General features: G+C 41.2%; 1 protein-coding gene across 19 annotated transcripts in view; it reads right to left on the minus strand.

Moving 5' to 3' along the window:
• The window catches only part of LOC127071368 (protein jagged-2), a 107,833-nt gene that overhangs the window by 11,182 nt on the left and 74,369 nt on the right, over positions 1-22,282 (minus strand). For 18 of the 19 annotated variants that reach the window (XM_051010587.1, XM_051010588.1, XM_051010575.1 and 15 more), the window contains one exon: positions 13,028-13,324. The exons of the other annotated variant lie outside the window; for it this stretch is intronic. In XM_051010587.1, coding sequence (XP_050866544.1) covers positions 13,028-13,324 — 297 coding nt within the window. The remainder of the gene's footprint in view (positions 1-13,027; positions 13,325-22,282) is intronic. 19 annotated transcript variants of the gene reach the window in all.

The raw sequence follows: 22,282 nt of genomic DNA on the forward strand, positions 1-22,282 counted from the left end.
GCTCGTTGCATCTTGCTCTCGCATAGCAGCGGCGAATCCTGATTGGTAGGCACCAATCAAGGGCCGAGCGTGAGTGACGGTCGGCTAATGCAATAAATAAATTCCAATCGCTCTTCTCCGCCACGGAAGACGGGCCTATCTTCTACCGAGCGAACGGGTTCCGATCTCTCTCTCTTTCTCTCTCTCTCTCTCTCTCTGTCCCTCTCTTTCTCTGGCAAGGAGATTCGAACATCGAGAAGGAGAGAGGGAGGGACAGAGGTAGAGAAAAAGAGAGAGAGAGAGAGAGAGAAGGTCGATGGTAGAAAGCTGGAAGTGTTCCTGATGGAACCGGTCCCGCGAAATAAAAGAAGAAGGAAAAACCTACGTGCACCCTGCGTCGGTGCGCGTCACGCACTCACGCGTGTCGTTAATGAACGCGAAGGCAGGCAGACAATGAGGCGAGTCAAGTTAAAATCGAGTGGACGGTCAAATTTTCTTGTAATTTTTTTTTTCTTTTATTTTCTTTCTCTTCCTTTCCTTTTTCTTTTTCGATACCTATCGACAACACGTCGTCGCAGGTGAAAAAACGTCTATAGAACGTCATAATCGTTCATAGAGAATGAATTTCCTTTTTCTACGTCTTCATCTTCTCCAATTACTTTACTCCAATTATTTTATTATATATACATACATATATATATATATATATATACACATGATGTAAAAAGTAACGCTAAATAATTAAAGATAATATATAGCAATTAAGACAAAGAACGCCACGAGCTCATTATAATTTATCATCGATATCGATTATTATAGAATCGTACATTTTCGTACGGACAACTTTTAAATATCGATATATCAATACGGTAGCAAAAAATATTCTAAGAACAAGATACAAGTACGTTCTTTTACGTTTCCATCTGTAAGGATGTAGAATCGTTAGATCCGTCTCGGATTGGTATTCTTTAAATGGCGACTTCGCGGCGATAAATCCCGGAGAATTTCATAAATTCCGATATAATCCCTGGGCATGCGGGGTATCGTGAATACGCTTAAGAATATCCGCGCCTTTCGAGGGATTCGCATATAACGCGAGAAGGTGCTTTCTAGGTAATAATCTCAGGCACCTACTCTTTCCTCTCTCTCTCTCTTTTCTCTCCACACCCTTTCTCCTTCTCTGTTTCTCTCCCTCTCTCTTTCTCTCTCTCTCTCTCTCCCTCCCTCTCCCTCTCTCAAGGGAATAATTATATGTGCATATATTCGTAAGTCATGTACGCAGGACGAGTAGAAGAGGGAACTGGTTTGGCTATCGTCGAACCAATCGCCATAAACTACAGAATTCGAGAAGCTCCTTTGATATGCAAAACGTAGGTCTCTCATCGATATACGACAATGTTACTACTATCTTCGGGACGGATTTATTTTCTGTTTCCTCTTCTTTTTATATTTTCTTTTTTGTTTCTTTTTTTTTGTCTCCTTCTTTTTTTCTTCCGAGCATTTTTTCTTTTTAGTTTTGTCTTTTTGTTTTTTTTGTCTTCTTCTTTTTTTCTTCCGAGTATTTTTTTTTTTTAGTTTCGTCTCTTTTTTTTTTTCTTTTTTTTTTCACGAAGGAACTCGTTACTTCTTCGGAATACTCTTCTTCTTTCTTAGCGATCGTGACCAAACTACCAAAGTATGGAATAATGCCTCGAACAATTTCTCCCATGAATCGAAAACATTTAAATCGAGCGACAAACTGTTCGAAGAGTATTTCGAAAATGATACCTATCTACCTATATACGTACTTCTTTTTATTACAAGTTCGAATGACTTTTGACAGGTGAAGACTCTCGCCTTCTCCCTCTCCCTCTGTCTCTCTCTCTCTCTCTTCTCTCGTTTTACCAATCATCGTGCCAATACGTAACGATATATCGTGAGACTCTCGACGGCGTTGATCCGACGTAACAATCGTGTACGGAATATTTCTTTTGTATCTTCGATGCCAACTTGGCAAGAATTTCAGACGATTCTCTTACTTTTACGAAGCAAGCCTTGTCTTCATAGGAATTGGAGAAAACGTTACCCTTTTTTATATGCAATACGATCGACCGAATGAATTTGAACAACGACGATGGACAATAATAATGACGACAAAGTCCGTTGGAAAATGACGATGATTCGAGGAGCATTGTCTTCTCGAGCACAAAGAAGACGTTGTCGACTCGTACTCGAACGCAAACTCTCTTTCTCTATATATTTCTCTCTCTCTCTCTCTCTATCTATCTATCTCTGTCTCGTACCTAGAGCAGATGAGCGCTAATTGGTGTTAATTGGTGGCTCGCTCGGGGCTCCAGCTTTCCCACGCCCGCGACTTTCATGCTCGCTTTTTTTTCCTTACACCTCGTATATATATTCTAATTCGTCGTTGGTTGGTTGGTTGGTCGGTCGGTTGGTCGGTCGGTCGGTCGGTCGGTCGGTCGGTCGGTCGAACGACGAGTTCTCTCTTGTCAAAAGAACGTTCTTTTGTACTGTCTGTCTGTCTCTCTCTCTCTCTCTCTCTGTCTGTCTGTTTCTCTCTTTCTCTCTTTCTATCTATCTATCTCTTTCTCGTCTTCGTCCGGACGATTCTCTTTGTCAAGAGGTCCCGTCTTCTTGTTCCTCCACTTCCATTCTGATGGTTACATTGTACGATTTAAATGGGCTGAGGTAGCGCTTTAAAAAAAGCTTCCGATATTGTGGCCCGATGTATTTTATACTCGGCCGGTTTTTGCCGAGAGAAAGAAAGAAAGAAAGAAAGAAAGAAAAAGAGAGAGAGAGAGAGAAGAGAAAAGAGAGAGAAAGATCTTTTCGAATAAAACGTCATCCAGAGAACGAGATGAATCATCGAATTACGAGAGATTATCCTCGCGTTGTGTTGGGATTAGACGTTCAGTTTGTTCTCTGACCGTCCTGCTAAAATTAGAATCGTTTTATACATCTTCCCTTCGACTATCGCATTAAGAATTAGCGAAGTTATCGTCGAATGGCTAATAGAAATTATTTCAACGAAATAAGGAGTAACCAATGAAATTGCCAAACGAGATTCGATAAAGTTGGGTATATGTGACAATTCGTGTGTGTGTGTATACGTTGTTACGTACGAGACACGAAGACGACAATCATCGTGGATCTAGGAATTCGCGTGGGTGTTCTGGCTTGGAAATTGCTTTCACGACTTACGGCCGTTGCTAGCTCGCGAATTTTCCCTTTCACCGTAGGAGTCGTAACATTCGAGTACGAGGGAAAGAGATAGAAATTGAAAATTGATGCTCGAAGATCAGGGGAAAGTAACCTCTTGTCTTCCTTCTTCTTCAACATAGCGTTTGTAGATTCGTGAAATTTCTCTAGATAGAGGTATATAAATATAATTCACACTTCGATCAATTTTCTCTTCGGATAATTTTCAATCTTCGTTCTAAACGACGATAAAGGAAGTATTCTATATATCTATGAAAACTTTCATTGGCACGAACGGTCGTCAGCTGTTCGGAGACCCTCGATATCGCGTAACAGTGTCAATTACCGAGGACGGTGTGACGACAGGGTCAGGGTGAGATATATATCTCGCTTTTGATTTTTTGCGAGGAGTCTAGCTTTCCATTGCGTTCGGTGTATCCGGTGCGAGCAGCTAACGGAGCACCGTGGAAAGGTCGATTTGCAGTCTAAAATGCTCGACGGAAGCAGGAGATACGCGAAGCACGTAGCGCGTATGCTTACTATACTTTTCCCTCTCCCTCTCTCTCTGACTCTCTTCTCTTTCTCACTCTATCTAACTACATCTACATTCACTAGCACTTACGTATCTATTATATATACACCTACGTATACCTATGTGTCTCGACCTAGCAGTCGTTCTCTCTTCTTCTTCCTTTTCTTCAACGTAGACGAAGACGACGACGACGACGACGACGACGACGACGACGACGACGACGACAACGACAACGACAACGACAACGACAACGACAACGACAACAACAACAACGACGACGACGACGACAACGACGTCGACGACGACGACGACGACGACAACGACGACTGTGATCGTCGTGCGTGCATGGACGAGCGCAGGTTACTTACGTACGCCGAATAGGCCTCGTCTCCTTCTTCTCTCTCTCTCTCTCCCTCTCTCTATGTCAGTCTCGACGTGTCTTAGGTTTCGCGGAAAAGATCGAACGAGCCGTACGTGAGGACGCGTACAAAGTAGCGGCCGAGTCAGTCAGCGGGTACGCTCTCGCACGCAGCTAGTCTACTCTCATCCAAGTGGATCCAAGCTGGAAACCTTGAATGAGAGTAGTCGTTTTCTTTCGATTCCTTATTCGTCGTCCTCGTCGTCGTCGTCGTCGTCGTCGTCGTCGTCGTCCTCCTCCTCGTCGTCGTCGTCGTCGTCGTCGTCGTTCTTCCATGTCGACCAAACCAAACTCTTAGCAATTACGTTTCTCCTACTTAAAAGCTACGTTCCCACGCACCTATTTCGATTCGTCAGGCGTAGTCCCCCGATCGACTACTACTACTACTACTATTACTATTACTATTACTATTACTATTACTATTACTATTACTACTACTACATACTACTACTTATTCCTCTTTCATAATCTTCTTTCAAACGGATATATTTTCATCGTTCTTAATTTGATTTGATTTGATTTGATTTGATTTAATTTTATTTTGTTTTTCTTATTTGCTTTTTTTCCATTTTACAATTTTACCGACCGGTTCGATCCATATTAAGATATTTCCATCGTATCGCATTAAACGTACTTAAGCTGTTTCGTTTGGTATTGATAACGAAGAATTTTTTTCTTTATTTATATATGCGTCTCGAAAGAATTCCTCGCCAAACAAGACGGAATACTTCGAGGTAACGATCGAAATAATGAGAGTCGCCATTTTTCTTGAATAAAATTTGGATAAGAAGACGGGAGGCTACCTTCTCCTTGTTATTTTTTATTTCCTCTCTTTTAGTTAACTAAAGTCGTTAAACCGAGTCTCACGCGTAATACGAACGGTTCCGATAAATTTTCAAACAATATCCAGGAGATGTAAACCCTCGAAAAAGAAATATGCACGAATGCGCTCCTCCCACTTCTTTTGGAATCGTTCTCCTGAAAATTCCGTAGAACCTCTGACACTACGGTAGTAAGGAGCTGCAGCACATTTCTCTCTCTCTCTCTCTCTCTCTCTCTCTCTCTCTCTCTCTTTCCTGCTCCAGTCTTCGGAAGGTGCACGGCGGAAATCTTCGTTCTGGAATCCGCTTCTCGTCCTCGCTTCCCAATTAGCCAGGTAGCTAATAAATCTCGCGGCGTACCCAGAACCTCAGAAAGCCCGTAATGGGTTGAAGCAGGACGACGCGAGAAATCGAAGAGAGAGAGAGAGAGAGAGAGAGAGGAAAAGATCTCGAACAACGGGAGGAGAGACCGAGTTCGAGAAGAGATATCCACTATTCACGAGAGGGTGTACAAGGCCAAGTCGAGAACGTCTTTCGTACGATGTCGCGGCTCTTCTTCGTCCGAACGAAGAGAAAAGAGAAGAAGAAAAAGAAAAAGGAGAAGAAGAAGAAGAAGAAGAAGAAGAAGAAGAAGAAGAAAGAGAAGAAGAATAAGAATAAAAGAATCGCTATCCCTCCCCTCCCCCCCCTCTCTCTCTCTTTCCTTTTCTTCCTTAGTCAGACGATGTTAGTGTTGGTCGCAGTTACCTGCATAAAACGAGAGCCAACGGACTCAACGTGGCATTCCTCGTATTAAATGCCCGGGACACTATCCGGGCCCCGATTTACACGCGTGCGTGTGTAAGCCTGTAAGGTGAGTGTATGAGTTTCGAGAAAACGTGGATCGAGAAGAAGAGTGAGAGAGGAGATAGGGGAGTTTGGTATGCGCTGCGCGCAGCGGGTTCACACACGATCGGACCAAACGGATCTCAACGAGGGCCTCACGGCCTTCCTCCACCATTCTAACCGAGCAGAACGACGACGACGACGACGACGACGATTTCTCCCTACCACGAGAGCTAAAGTATTGCCCAAACCGTACCAACTTTACTTCTTTTTCTTTTCGTTTTTCTTTTTCTTCTTCATCTTCTCCATTCCCTCTGCTCTTCACATTTTCATTCTGTCTATTTTTCTTTCTTTCTTTCCTTCTTTCTTGTTTTCTTTTCTTTCTCTTTCCCTCGTTTAAGTACGCCAACCTACACCTGTACACGCGATATTACACACCCACGAGAAAGTGAGATCGCACGCATTAAAAGAAAACCAAGTAAAGAAATGACATCGTAACTCAAATAAATCGTGAGCTTTACGTTCGTCGAACGTAACGAGAATAATGAGAATAAAATTCGAGTAAGGATCGAATAGATATATACCATCGTCGAATTCTTATTTTCCCTTTTAGGTACATCAGACCTTCGTGTACGCCAGTCGTCGCGAATGACGGTGAACGATGACGAAGGACGAGACGTATGAGAAAAATTCGTGACGATACGTCTTTCCCGAGAAAACTGTATTTATTAGATATACATAAGCATGTATATTCGTACATATATCGGCGAGAGTTCTTTTCCCTCGCGAAATCCAGTTCTCCCTTGGAAACAGAGACGTTAAACGACTTTGGAACTTTGTTACGAGCCCGCTCGTAACTTTTATGGCGAACGACGTCTCGTCCTCGTCTTGGGGGCCGTGCTCGAAGAGTACGTACGCTTTTTTAGGAAACTCGACGGTAAGAAATGACCGATTAAATATCTTTCTCCCTTTTTCCTATCTGTCGATTTGACGAATGATTTAATTAGGATTGAGTAAGCGAATCGTTAAGTAATATATATATATAAAAAAAATGAAGAAATAAAGAAAGAAAAAAAAACGTTGTCTTCTCCTCTCGCATACCTCTTTCATCCATTTTCATTTTCTTAATTCTCTTTCATTGGCATTTGCGATTCTAAGAGAGACGGTCAGCTTAGCACGGCCCTGAAAAGTATGCAGAAGAGGGAATCGTTCTCCAAGACATACAACCTCTACACCTGTTGGGATCCCTGACTCATTCCGACTCCCTGCCGGGCTTGAGACATGCTTCTAGGCGGAGAACTCTGTTTCTTTCTTTCTTTCTTTCTTTCTTTCTTTCTTTATCCCTCCCTGTCCTTCTCTGTCTTTCTCTCTCTCTCGCTCTTTTGCTTTTTTATAACCGATACTTCGCGATGAACATCGTTTAAATGTCTACCGTTTATCATTCTCCGTGACTATTATCAAAAGCGTTATTATCTGAATTAATCACCGGTCCGATGGTAGAGAAGATTAACAGAGAGCTGTACCGTTCCGTTTCCATCTCAATTTAATAACGCGAGACCGCCGTTTCGTTTGCCTTTCGTAATTACTTAAAATCATTCCGTGATATTATTAAAAGCCGTATATAAAGCGGCTACAGCGAATCGCAGAAATATTTGGTCAAATTTCCTAGTATCCTCTCTCGAAAAATATAAATAGAATGTAAAGAAAAAAAACTATCAGAACAAATACGAAATCGATATGTAATTATAGCACACATATTTGTTTGTTTTTATTCGTTAATATAATATCTATATTCGTTTCGTAAAAAATCGATAAAAAGTCAAACCAGCTTTTAATAACTTTCCAAAGAATTTATTCTCCGATTAAATTTGCATTTACGTACTTTGGAATTAACGATTCGTAATGCACGAACGAAGAAAGAGATTTTTCAAGAGATTTTTCAAAAAACTTAGATACGTTGTCGAGTAGAGTTTTTCCATGGCATTATGGTCTTCCATGAAGCCATCGATAGCCGTTAAACCCCGAAGCATTACATTCAAGCAAACGCATACTGTGTCGAACGATTGGATCTCCCCTTGCATGACAATCACGTTCGTTCGTCAATTTAGTAATCCGATCAGGTATATCGTACGTTAATGCATCTTCAAATCGATGATCATAAAAAGAACTTACATGGAAAAAAAACTGCATACACGTTTAGAGCTAGCATTCTACTCGACTTTGAAAGAGCGTCGATAAACCAATCCACAAAAAATAATTCTGTATATTCTTTAATTTTAAATATTTCTACCTCAAAAAAAAAGAAAAAAAAAAGAAAAAAGAAAAGAAAGAAAATCTATCCCTCGAAACATTCGAGTAACTATTCGAGCGTATTGGAACGATCAATCAGATAAATTTTCAAATACGATTGTCCAACGGTTCGTCGAAATAATCAATCAAAAATTTCACGGGCGTGCATATGTGCGTACATAGATATGTACAAGTAGGTATACGGTATGTAGATATATACCAACGAGTTACAGAGATACGTCAAACGAGCGTGACGTCTCGGCCATTGATAAAAGCGCCCGCATCGGACTCACGTAGTGATAATATAACGAGAAACGTACGTGGCACCCACACGTTTCCATCGTTTCTACGTGTGTACATAGAACCGAGTTCACGGACCGCATTGGCAATGGTCGAACGAAGAAGCAACGTCGTCAGGGAGAAGAAGAGAGTAAATCATCGAGAGACGGAGGAGCAAAGACAAAGATGGCTCGGTAAAGGAGGGACAGAAGCACGTCGAAGGAGCGCCATATAGAAGAAGACAGAAAGAGATGCCTGACGTACCTACTCGAGGAGAGGAGATGCGCACGGGAGAAAGGAGATATGAGAAGCATGTACATGCTGTGCTCCTTGAAGGTACACGCGCGTACTAAAAAGAGAGAGAAAGAGAGAGAGAGAGAGAGAGAGAGAGAGAGAGAGAGATGCATCGACACCATAGTATACGTACGATCTACACGCATACACACATAGCAATGAGAGAGGGAAGCCACTAACGTGCCTGGGATTGTGCAAAGTCTCGGGTAGACGCTCTCGCAGATCGTTTCCTGTGCCATTAGGAACAGAAACCGTGAAAAGAGATGCTCGTTCCTTCCTCCGTACGCTCGTATATTTCTCCTATCGATGTTGGAATCGGTGAAAGTTGGAAGAGGAGGCAAATGCAAATGGCCAAAGTAAGGAACGTTAGACGGCGCTTTACCGAAATTCTTTCTCTCCCAGGATGGACGACGGATCTTACTTCTACGGCCGCGGCTGCTTAACGGTCGATAAACGTATGTGTATATATGTAGGTATATTTATCTGTATATGTATGTATATATGTATATATACACAAACATATATATGTACCTATGGATCTATAGATACGTATATAGCTATTCTTTCGCATTACGTGAGACGGTAATTTCGAGACGAGATTGAAATAGCCGTTAAGGCAATGATCCTCTCTCTCTCTCTCTCTCTCTCTCTCTCTCTCTCTCTCTCTCTCTGTCTCTGTGTCTCTCTCTCTCTCTCTCTTTCTTATATACAGACGAGATCGCGATCATTGCGTGCGGCAATAAACGACAAGAAGCCGATGTATCTCGCGTGCGAAATTGGCCGTGCAGTGGTGAACGGCGTTAATGGTCAGACACGAGGCCGATTAAACGTTTTTCCTTTAACATTTTCGATATTCCACGAGTAAATGCCAATGTCGATCCTCGTTTCAATCGATCGACTCGTTTGAATCTTCTCGTCAATTTTCTTTGGCAATCGTACGTTGACGGAGTTTCTTCTGTTGTTTAGATACTCGATGGATACACTTAACTATGAAAGAGAGAGAAAGAGAGAGAGAGAGAGAGAGAGAGAGAAACAACGGAAGTTTTGCTATACTCGAGGAACATAATGCAGGTGGCACTCTCTCAAAGAAAATGCTTTCAAGAAGATTCGTAAAATCCATTTGGTCGGAAGAAGAAGAAGAAGAGGAAAACGAAGAAGAAGAAGAAGAAGAAGAATAAGAAGAAGAGAATGAGAGATTATATATACCGTATTCAATCATCAGAGACGGTAATGACGGAATTATCCGCAAGCGATGAAAGTCAGACTTTACCGTTTTTCGTGCTGGCTACTTTCCTGAAAATGGTTTCATAGTTATTACCAAGCACACGGAAGATAGATGACGAAGCGTATATCTAAGCTTTTATCGTTTCCACGCGTATTCGAGTTTAATTTCTCTCGAAAGACAAACATCTACGCTTTTCGCGGAGAGAAAGAGAGAGAGAGAGAGAGAGGGGGGAGGAAAGAAAAAATATAATCCTGAGAAATTCGTCCGAATACCGTATTTACGATTCAAGGATACCCAAGTTGTATCGAAGTATTAATTGCTTAATACTTACTCGAATTACGAAAGGCTATTTATATAATCGTTATCTAACACGAAAAGTGACAAAGGTTAAGCCCGAATGAACACGTATGCGTTTTCGCATGCACGCACACATGCACGTACGCATTAACGCACGATATCCCTCGTGTGAGATTTTCACATACTCCAATCTTATATTTTTCTTTTTTCTTCTCTTTTTTTATATATATATATATATGTATATTCCAACCACGACTAGTTTCATAATCGAATTAAATTCGAAACGTAAACGTTCTCGAAACGTTTTCTCTCTATCTCGGCCCACACTCGGACAGAGAAGAAATTTCTCGACGGAAAGGAAGCAATTTAAAGGGTTCTCTGTTTATGCTCCCGTGAATTGTCGAGAGACCGAAGTACCGAGAGAAGAAAAAAGAAGTAGGAAAGAAAAATGAGAAAGAAAAAGAGAAAGAGAAAAAACGAAAGAAAGAAAGAAAGAGAGAGAGAGAGAGAGAGAGGAGAGAGCAACATGCATATACATAGAAGACGAATGAGAGAGTCTAGGCAGCCACCCTTTGTCATGGGCCGCGGAAAACGGGCCGTATGAGGCCCCTCTTAGAACCTCGCGAGCGGGTTATGAAATATACAAACACGAGCCAGTGGCTCTTCAAACAATCCAAAGGACGAAGAGTGGTTCGGACGAGCGCGAGTGTGTTTTAACGTTTAATGCATTCGCGTATGTATACACATGCGTACATATATGTATATATATATATATGAATATAAGATCGTTCGGTCCGTTAGGACCCCGTCAGAGGACGAGGGTCCTCGAAAACTTCGTCGTGTGTATACCTCTTAAGAAGGAATCACGTCGTCATGCTTGTTCGCCGAGCCGAGAAGAGATGTTTTCTTCTTGAAAGCTCGAGCGTTTCGTCTCTCGAACCTGAACCGAAAAACCGTAAGACGCACGAAACCGTGGGTTTCTCGCTAATTAGTCAACAAATTGTTCCAGGAAGAGGAAACTCGTGAAAAAAGAAATAAAAAGAAAAAGAAAATAACAGGATTATAACGACTCTCTCTTTCTCTCTCTTCGTCTATATCGAACGATTTCTTTCTGCATTTATTTCGTATTATCGAGTCTACGAGGGCATTTAATATACAAAATGATTCTTGATATTATGTTTTCAAAGAATATTTATCAAGATACTTCGCCGTCGTCAGAATTCCTCTTTGATAATTCATGCTTTTGTAAAGTATACTCGGCGCGTCTCTTTCTTTTTAAAGGCGTTTACTACGTCTATTATAAAAAGGATCGAGAGTTCTCGGTCGACTTCTCGATCCTTTTCGCATCTCGTAATCGGCTTCGAGAGAGGGGTTCGTGTGCTTCGAAATATGAGAGATACGATCTACGAACGAGGGTGAACAATCGTTTTGAAGAGGTCAGCGCGAAGAAGAAGAAGAAGAAGAAGGCGAAGAAGAAGAAGAAAGACGTGAAAGAATAAGAAGAAAAGCGAGAAGTGAGGTGTTGCCAAGCGACTGGAACCGAACTGGAATCTCGACGGGAGAAAAAAAGAGAATGAAAAAGAGAGAGAGAGAGAGAGAGAGACAGTTCTCGTACAATTCATGGATGGAAAGGCAGCAGACCGGAAATCCCTTTGGATTCGATAACCCTCTCCCCTCCCTCTCATATCGTTTGGTACACGACTCTGAATCGACAAAGGAATCGAGAGTAGACAAATTTGCTTTAGCTCGCAGCGAAGGAGTTGCGGAATAATTCCTTCGAAACTAACGAACGCGTTCCTCTTCGTTTTTAATCGGAGCCAACGACATTTTGTTTTTCTTTATATGTATATATATTTTTTTTCATCTTTCATCTTTCGTCGACTTTTGAACGATTTCGTGAAGAATATACAGCCACGTAATTCCGCTCGAGCATCGAACATCGAGCGAAAGAATAAACTGGAGAGACGCGGCTGATTCTAAAAAGAGAAAGAAAGAGAAAGAGAAAAAAAGAGAGAGAGATGGAGAGAGAGAGAAGGATACGCTCTTCTATAACGACTTTAATGATAAATGATTCTCTCATCCGGCGGTTTTGAATTCGTAAAGAATAAGCCAAGATGCCGGTCCGTCTCTCTCGTTATGGCTTCATCCGTCGAGCAAAATCCCCGTAACTCTTTGATATTCTCAGCTTCTTTGACAGAAGGATCAAACGGGGAACGATGACACCAAGAACGAAATTAATCATGGCTAATGAATCCCCTTCCTTTTTTCTATCTTTCATCAAGCTCGCTTTTAATTTCTTACGAGTACTTAACTCCTCGTGAATTTTTACGCGCGCGTCGCATGCCGCATGCCGTACACCGCCATCGCCGCTGGAATTTTTTCCTTTCTTTCCTGGTTTATAATCTCGAAGCAACGATAATTGCTTCCGACAAAGAATATCGGTCGAAACGAGATAAATGGCAAAAGATACGATATTGTAAAAGTGAAATAAATCGATTGAGAGCGATTACGAAAGAATTTCGACAGTTCAATTCGACAAAGTCGAGTTTGTTTATCGTACGTTTCGTTGTAGTTCGTTCAAGAAAGAAAACCATTAAAAACTGGAGCCGTCAATATCGGCCCTTTAAAATATTTTACTTCGAACGTGCCAATGTTTTTTTTTCTTCTTTTCTTTTTGCATTTAACAGCTCGCTTCTTCGCGACTTCAATTTCACTTTTACGATCATCAACATGTGGGTCATAATCATCAACGTGCGTACCGTTACCAGATACGATCTTAATGCTATTTCTTTTATACGTAAGATAAAAAAACATCAAATAAATAAGAAATAAGAAATAAATAAAAAGAGGAGAAAAGAATCGACACTTACGGTCCATCGGAAAGTGAAGTGCAGTTGCAAGGTGACAGGTTCGGTGAGGGTGAAGGTGTTCTGACCAAGGGCGTGACTAGATACGTTGCCAAAGCTACACGAGCCTATGGCAGTGACATTCGACTGATATTCCTTCAGGCATAACCAGAAGGCCGTGGAACAGGAGGTCGTGCACGGTGGTAAGCCACCTTTTCCATCTCCCCCACCCCCGCCGCAACACCTGCCGTCCACCAGGGTGCCCCTGTTGTTCGTCAACGAAAGGATCTGCACCTCGAAGAATCCACTCCCGGTTGACGTCTAAATTAACAAAATACAAAGACAAACTTAATTAAAAAAAAACATTCGATATTCGTCATCTCATCGAACTCGTTCCATCTTAAGAATAAAATTTCTAAAACTTGCTTATTTGCGCTCTCGCACGGATACGAGCGATAGTGAAGAGAAGTGTAACATAGAGAATATATACGTCTACGTAAAAAATTAAAGAATTAAAAAAATTCGCTCCGTAATCAATGTTAATGATTTCACTTTTAATTACGTGAACATTCTTCGAACGATCCGTCCTAATAAAGTTCTTACGAATGAAGATAAAGAAAAAAAAAAAAAAAGAGAAAGAAAGAAAAAAGGAAATCGAATCACGATTTCGAAAGACAATCGTAATATTTTCGTGCGCGTGCATATACAACGCATACCGATACCGAACGTCGATTCGTATAGTACTCCGATACGCTGTATGCGTCGTGTGCATTTTGCTTGTATGCTTATTACGTTTCTCTATGTATATGTACAATATATGCGTGTATGTATCGGCATAAGACGTATGTAGACTTAAAGAACGTAGAAACCACGAGCGTGCATGGACGAGCTGCACGAAGAGGTCTACGTAATTACCGTAAGAGTAAGATCGAAGGTAGAAAGCGCAGAAAGGATCGTCTGCTGGCCTTTGCTTTCCATAACGCTCTTCCTCCTTCTTATACGTCGTTATATAAGTGGCTCTTGTCGGCGTTAGTGACATTTTCGCGACTAACTTAGTAAACTAGCGATAGAGAGCTCCCGGCTATATCTATCCTTCGCCGCGATTCTTTCTACGTATATACACATATATCTCTCTTTTTCTCTCTCCTTACTCGCTCACACCGACTATTGCATCCCAGTGGTATACACACAATCGTAAGTTGTTAGTATTTATCAAGGATTCGCGTTGCAATCGAGACCTTATCGACTTCTAGAAGCAACCTCTCTCTTTCTCTCTCGCCATAACATAATACGAAAGGTTCTTCTTCGAAGATCAGCCATCTTTCTCTGTTTCTATCTTCTTTTCACCTCTTTTTTATTCTCTTTTTTTCTTTTTTCTTTTCTTTTCCTTTTCTTGCCGGTAACAATAAGATTTAATCCTTGAAATATACCATAAAAGTGATCGGATGAAATATATCGTGAGAATGAAATGTTTCGGTTAATTAAGAGACGATACGGGATAATGAGACGGATAATTGATCTTTCTAGATTTTTAATTTACTAATTGTGTTATTTTTGTAATAATTAATGTGTCCTTCGTATTTCAATGGATTTTAAAATGAGTCGCGGGAAAAGTTTATCTTTAATAAAATAATATCTTCTTTCCTGTCTTCGACGGCACGGAAAGCTTATATTCATATATACGCGCACACCTGATTGTAAAATTTGTTATTCCTTTCTCCTTTATATCGATGAAAAGAAATAATTTTCTTCGAATTAATCATCCTCGCCCACGTATTGTATCTTTGTGTGTGTGGATAGGTCTCTTTGTTAAGCCTTGTTATTGGTCGTACGTACTTAGTTACGTACATACGTACATAGGTACGATACGAGTCCTTCTCGTCGTGCCTTTTTCTTTCCCGCGTTTACGAGAAGAGACAGCCTGCAGTAAATTCACTTCGAGTTCCTCTCATCCTTCGAGCGAAGCAAAAAGAGAAGGAGAAAGGGAGAGAAAGAGACAGAGAGAAAAAGAGAGAGAGAGAGACAGACAGAGAGAATGAGAAAGGACGAGTTGGAGGAGAATGGGATTCGCTTGTTTGGAAAGCGAACGACGACGTAACGCGTCTTTTTCTGTCTCTCTCTTACTCACGACGTTTTATTAGTTGAAGAGTCACGGCTATTCGGAGGCCTCCTTCTGCCTCCGAAAAGAGCGAGTAAACGCACACTCGACAGCGGAAGACGAAGATGATGGGAGTTTGCTCGAGCGCCGCGTTTGCACAGGTCAGCTCGCGAGAACGCGTGAAATTGAAGAGAGAGAGAGAGAGAGAGAATGGTCTCGAGCGGAAGTGCTCATGGAATTTCGTGACTCTCGCGAATCTACGCTTGAAATTAATATTAGAAGGACGTAGAAATTCGAACGAAATTCGGTCGACTTCCTTCTATCGCGATTCGTACTTCCACGATTTCCTTGAAATTATTTATCGCAAAGGAGCGATCAAAGTTTCTCGATCTGTATAGTATCTTTTGAATTCAGGAAGAATCAAACGATCAAAGTACTTTCTAACAATTTTCCTCTCATATTCGCGTGGAAACCAGTCATCGAGAAAACGTATTTGTTTACGCTATGGTACAACACTCTTTTGGAACTAGTTGGAACGAATTTAAAGTAAACGAACTGCGAGCAACCCTTTCTACTCCAACTTTTCTCCATAATCCTTAGTATCTTTCCTATTTTTTTTCCTTTCTTTTTTTCTTCCTGGAAAGTTCAGTGAACGATCTAAAGGAATGGTCGGCCATGCGCGAATCGTCGATTCGAGGCATCCCTCGTCGAAATATACGAGATCGGAATTTTTTAGAGGACGATCCTGATTTCGTGTCTTTCTCACGCGCCAAGACAATGGCCGTCGTGTACCTTCTTCCTTCGTCTTTCCACGCGTACGAACTTACGGATTAATCCGAACGATAAAGCTCTTTTATACCAACCAACGCGTACTGAAAGTGCATCGATCGGAAACACACGCGCGCACACACAGACGGATACATATCTACGTATACGTACATCGTAGGTACATACACCCCTTTGTTTCTACTTTCATCCTTTCTTTTCCCGTAGAAACGGTACTCCACGACTTGCGCCGACTCGAATCTCAAAAAAAAAAAAAGAAAGCACAAAAAAAATATCCGACGCTCGCCTCCACAAATTTTTCGCTCCGCACGAAATCGCACGATTTATCGGTTGCTTTCTAACATGAAACGTACTTGTATCTAATACGCATAGAAATACGTATCATTCACTTTCTCTCTCTCTCTCTCTCTCTCTCTTTTATGTAAAACGAACACAACACGCGTCGATGCACAACGTATTCTCATTCGAACGATATAATCGACGTTGTTTATCCTTATTACCATCGATTCCATCGTACGGATCAATAGTACGAAATTTACGGGAAATGTATCTTTAGAGGAGACAAAGGCAAAGGATAACGCTTACCGTCGACGGGTCCATGCCCGTGACCGTGTATGTACATTCCCCCCAACCAACCTATCCTCTCTTTTCCACTACGATTTTACGACGCAATGAAAGTTTTATTGTATTTCCAGCGTAATAACTTATACGTCGGTCGCGTTCAACCCAAAAGCCCCTGGTGGTTCCTTAAGTTCCTCTTAGCCTTTAAGTAATTTGTCTAAATATGATTTACGCTGATTGACTTCTAAATTCTCTCTTCTGAATGCCACGTTTATCTTTTATCCACCACTACTAGTACCAATACTACTACCAATACTACTACCAATACTACTATCATTACTGCGCTCGTACATAAAATTATTATGCGTATACGTCATGGTAATAGATCATAAGTCTAGTTCAAGGAAAAGTACGAATGCGTTGTCCGATGAGAAATCTAGGAAATCGTTAGACGTAAATATGTATGTATATGCTAGAAATACGTGGGTATCGGCCAAAGTAGTAGTATCTAGTAACTTTCCCACATGGCTCTGGTACCCTCGACCGCCACCCAACGATAATTGAAGTCTTTCGAATGCCGAGAGTCGAGCTTTAATAAATGTTGGACACCTCGTATTAGCGAGCTCTTTCTATCCGACGTGCCGCACCTTCTACTTTGGAACAATCGTCTTGTCTGCTTCGTCTCAACGACACACACACACACACACAAGACACACATGGACGTGCGATCGCTAAGACAATGGAAATCTGAATCCGATAGCAAAAACGTTTGTAAAGCTTAAATTTATTTCGGAAAAAAATCGCCTCACAAAATAAATAAATAAATAAATAAAGCTCGATGATCTCCGAAAAAAACGAAAGATTAAAAAAAAAGGATTAAAAAACGGATCTCCGAAAAAACGAAATAATAATAATAATAATAATAAAAAAGGATTAAAAAGTTTCCAACGTAATCTCTTTTTTGCGATTTTACTATCTGACGCGTTAACCTCTGTTGACTCTTTTACCTGCATTCTCTGTGCAAACGCGCGAATGTGTGCGTCTGCTTGCTAGCTAAGCTTGTTTGCTCGCGAACGAACGCACGCGCGCGCGCGCACAAAAGCGCATCGTCTTTCGTCGTCGGTTCGCAAGAGAAGACGATGCACACTGGCTTTCCTTTCCGCATAGCCAAGACGCAGCGAGCCATACCTAGTTGCACAGGCCACTTTTATATACGCCGCGCTTCTGTCGGGAGTTAATACGAATAATTCGTTTGCCTTGGTTCATACTTAGAAACAACTCTACCGTGTCCGCCAACTTCTCTTCCCTTTCCTTCGATTTTCTATGCGTTTAAAAACGAGCAGAGAAGAGGAAACCGAAAAAACAAGAAAAGGGAAAATAAAGACGAACGACGGTAACGACAGTTTTTTCCTCCTCGTCGCATCAAATTCGAAAACGAAGAAACCGACGTTAAACGCATGTCGCCGTTACGTTGCTCGTAAAATTATATACTTCACCGATCGATGTTAAATAGCTTGAAACTCCACAGTCGCGACTTCGCGCGTCGAAAGGGTGTTCTTCGATAGTTAAATGTCGTCATGCCGGAGAACGATTGTTATCGTCGATCTAATTAACACCGTTAAACGAGACTTAATAGAAGAGAACAAATATATAAGTGTGTGCGGAATGAGTAAGTATGTATATACACGCGCACACGCAAACATAATTATGTAAATACGTAATTATCAGTTACGAGTAATTACACAGAGTGTCCCATAATTTAGAAGCACGCTTATAACGTTTGGATTAATGCAAAAAGAAAAAAAAGTGTTAAAATCCTACAAAAAAAAAAAAAAGGAAAAAAAAGAAAGAAATGAGATGGTAAATTATGGAACAGCCCATAAAAGCGAACCGTGAAAGAGTTGCATCTTTTATAGCTCGCTTACTGTTCGACGATCAAGGACTTTGTAATTTCGTTTTTTGCTATTTTTTTCTTCTTCTTACAAAAGACGACTTTAGGAGATTATTCGATAACACCGATCGGTGATTTCTAATCAGAGACCACGGAGATTAAATCTCCAAGGACAACTCTAATCGTTCGATGTAACATTTTCTTATTAGGATAAAGGAGGTAAAAAAAGAAAAAGAGGAAAGAAATAAAAGGAAAAGAAAAGATAAAGAACATGAAAGGTCTTACACCTTTTCCTCCTTCTGCGTTTTGTGTCGACCCTTGGATGTGTAATTACACGATTAAATAACAACCTGCTATTAAACCATCGTTATAATCAGTCTCTAACTAAGCCGAGCTGTAATCTTAACGATGACCACGTCGGTTACAACGACGTGTCTCACACAAGGATAGCGTTAATGATGCACAAGCGACCTGACACCTCAATTTAAAGTAGATTACCAGGAATAGAGGAATTTGAATTTGTGAACTCGTGAAAGTTTTCGCTATGTCGCACGTAACAGGATCAAAGAAAAACTTGAGACAAACTTTCCAAGGAAGACGAAGAGGAAGAAAAAGAACAAGAGTAACAAGAATAAGACGGTATAAAGAAGAAGATGATGAAGAAGAAACAAAAAATGAAAAAAAAAAGAAAAGAAAAAGACGAAAAATATAATAAAAAACGGAGGAGGAGGAGGAGGAGAACGCAACTGACGCGAGATTTTGCTTTCAAAAATCTTTCGGACCTTTCGTTTCATCTTTGAGCCTAAGTCGTAGGTAGTAATTACCAGTGGCCGCTACCTGGCCCTGGAGTGGAATAGACCTGCCGAATACCATTTAATTTTATGCCGTAGAAGATTTGCGCGGCGTGTTCGCGTGTGTAGCGGAGCACGGTCATTCTCGCGAACACATACAGATCCGTAAATGCACGGTGGTTCGATGTGTGTCGCGTGTACGTGTGCGTGAAACACAGGGCACAACCTTCGAGCCAACTCTCTCTTTCTCTCTTCGTTCGTTGTTAGAGAAGCCTATACTTAATATTATTTGCTACCCACTCGGCCCCATCGGCAAGGCTGTCCGTCCGTATCTCTCAAAGAACCCTGGATCGTCCACAAATTACCCAAATAATTAAAAACTCCGCGTGGGATGTTATTCCTTCTCTCTCTCTCTCTCTTTCTCTCTCACTCTTTTTTCTCTCTTTCGCACAGATATATATATATATACACACGAACGTATACACCCTTGCTTCGAATCGAGACCAGAAAAGTTTTAAATCAAGCCTCGCGATTTCGAATGGTCACCTCGCTATTATCCTCCCGTAATATTTTTCTCCGTACCTCCTACGGATCTTTTTTAATTATATCAAAGAATTCTTCGCGGGTCCTTAATTAACATATAAATAAATAAAAAAATTAAAAAACAAAGAAAAGAAGGGAAGCAAACAAAGCGAAAAAAGAAACGCGAAGAATAAGAAAAAAAGAAAAAAAGTGGTAGATGTATCTACGAATATCGCCGATAAATATGGATACAGGTACGTTCGGTTCCGATCGTAAATCCTTTATTTTCATAATAAGATGGGAGGATGATAAAATATCGATGAAAGAACTTCGATTTCGTCGATTTTTCGAGCGATTTGAGAGGTAATCGATGCGCGTGGGTGTATCGAGTTGCCCGTGGGAAGATGCATGGGAAACTTGTCGCCGGGTTCGAACGAACGGTTAAGTACGTATAAGAGAAGGAGAAGGAGAGGAAGAAAGAGAAAAAGGAGATCGGACGAGAGAGAAAAAGAGACAGACCTTTTGTTAGTGTGCTATATACGAGGAAGGTGGATGAATCGACGAAACCGAAACTCGATCGATGCCTGCAACAGCGGCTGCGGCGGTGGCGGCAGCGGCTGCAGCAAGAAGATCATCCAGTTTCTTTAACCTGATCCCCCGTCTACCAGTCTACCTGACCGCGTGGGGGATCGAAGGCATGAAACAAGAGGAACAGGTGTGAGTCGAGGAGTGTTTTGGAGGCTATACCTCTCGTTCTCTCTCTCTCTCTCTCTCTCTTTCTCTCTTTTTCCCCGTCTATCTATCTATCTCTGTTTCCCTTTCCATCTTACGCAGAAGGTGTTCATAGGACGCAGGTATTAGCTTCGGACCATTGACTAATAAGCATACGAGAAATCTTCGATGAAATCTCAATAACGAGTCCTTCCTCCTCCTCTTCGTCTTTTCATCGAAATCCTCTCTTATATCATAGTTGGCCCGAACCAATTAGAATTTTTCTCTACGGTCAATATGGCCGGGCGATCGACCGAGTTAGATCTTTCCAATGATTCATTTTTTACACGACGGAGATATCTAATATATTCGAAGGAACAACGATTCGGTTGACTTATCAGCGATCGCTGTTTCTTCGTTCTTCTCTTCATCTCCCTCTCCCTCTCTCTTTTTCTCTTATTCTCGGTGTATTTCTAGATTAATTAGCTAACATTCTCTCGCGTGTTAGATCCTACGAGGGATGAAATTAAAATCGATATTCCGATCGAAGCTCGGAGGTATGACGTAAAAAGAAGAAAAGAAGAAAAAGAAAAAAAGAAAGTAAGAAAGAAGGAAAAAGGAAAAGACAGGAGACGATCTTGACGCGGCAGAGCTCCGGGCTGAAAGAAAGTAGCTATATGAGAAGAAGCCTCTAATCACTTGACTATAGATTACGGAACAACGATTATTCTCGATTGCATGTTTCGGAATAAGTACGCGTGACAGAGTGGGCAGTGAACGATTATCCCGGTAAGTCCTCTATATCGTCCCTGACAGGAGCACGGCAATAAATTAAAAGGAGGAAAAACGAACTCGTTAATGTTCGTAGGGAACGTTTAAAAGGCGTACGCTTAATCATAATCGAGAATCGAGAGAGAGAGAGAGAGACGATTAAATCCATGTCCGTCGAAGATTGTCAAGTAAACAGCAACTCGTGCCATTTTCAAAAACAAAAAAAAATAAAAAAAAACAACCGATAAACAGCAATCAAACGACTAGATAATAAATCGACGAGTCTTCTTTTTATTTTAATTATGATTAAAAAAAAAGGGGGGGGGGGAAAGGAAGAGAAAGGACGTGAGAACAAAGTTCTTTTCTCTTTTTGTTTTCGTCTCTTTCTTTTTTTCTTTTTTCATTTATCCGCTTTCTAAATGCGCTTGTTGCCCGTGTTAAATTCCGTTCGTTCAATTTTTCCGTAAGAAAAATACCTTTTTACACGGTAGAATTTAAGCAATTTCGGAGCAGCAACAGCAGTAGAAAGAGAGAGAGAGAGAGACCGTCGTATCGCGTATATATAAACCTATCCTTCTCATTCTTTGTTGTAAACGCGACTCTCTCGTCGCTTCGGCCGAACAGAGAGAAAAAGGAGAGGAACGTTTCGAAGTGGAACGAGTGCTAATCGATGGACGCGAAAAGTTTCACCGGTCACACCTGCCGACGACCGTGAAGTCACCGGTCGGTCGCTTGCTACTTCTCGGGCTCTCTTTTATTACGCTCGAAGGAGTTGCTCACGTCGTCGGTGTCTCTCTCTCTCTCTCTCTTTCTCTTTATTTCTCTTTTTCTTTCGTACGAGAAGTGAAAAGAAAGGCAGAGACTGCGAGGACAGGAGCAGAAGAAACGTGCTCGCTTAATTTGCAGCTAATGGACCGAAGTGCGAAAACTCCTTTTTTTCTTTCCTCTTCTTTTCCTTTTTTAATCTCGCTTACGTGTCGTCGCCCGCGAAGAAACTTCGGTCAAGAACACAATTCTTCTGTTCTGCACTCCTCCCCACGAAGGAGAGCAATCGATCCGTGAGAAAGAGGAAAGAGAAGGAAAAAAAAGAAAATAATAATAATACAAAAAATGAAGAAATGGAAGAAGAAGAAGAAGGGGAAGAAAAA

Source organism: Vespula vulgaris, chromosome 21, assembly GCF_905475345.1.
Source record: "Vespula vulgaris chromosome 21, iyVesVulg1.1, whole genome shotgun sequence".
In the NCBI taxonomy this organism is placed as follows: Eukaryota; Metazoa; Arthropoda; class Insecta; order Hymenoptera; family Vespidae; genus Vespula; species Vespula vulgaris.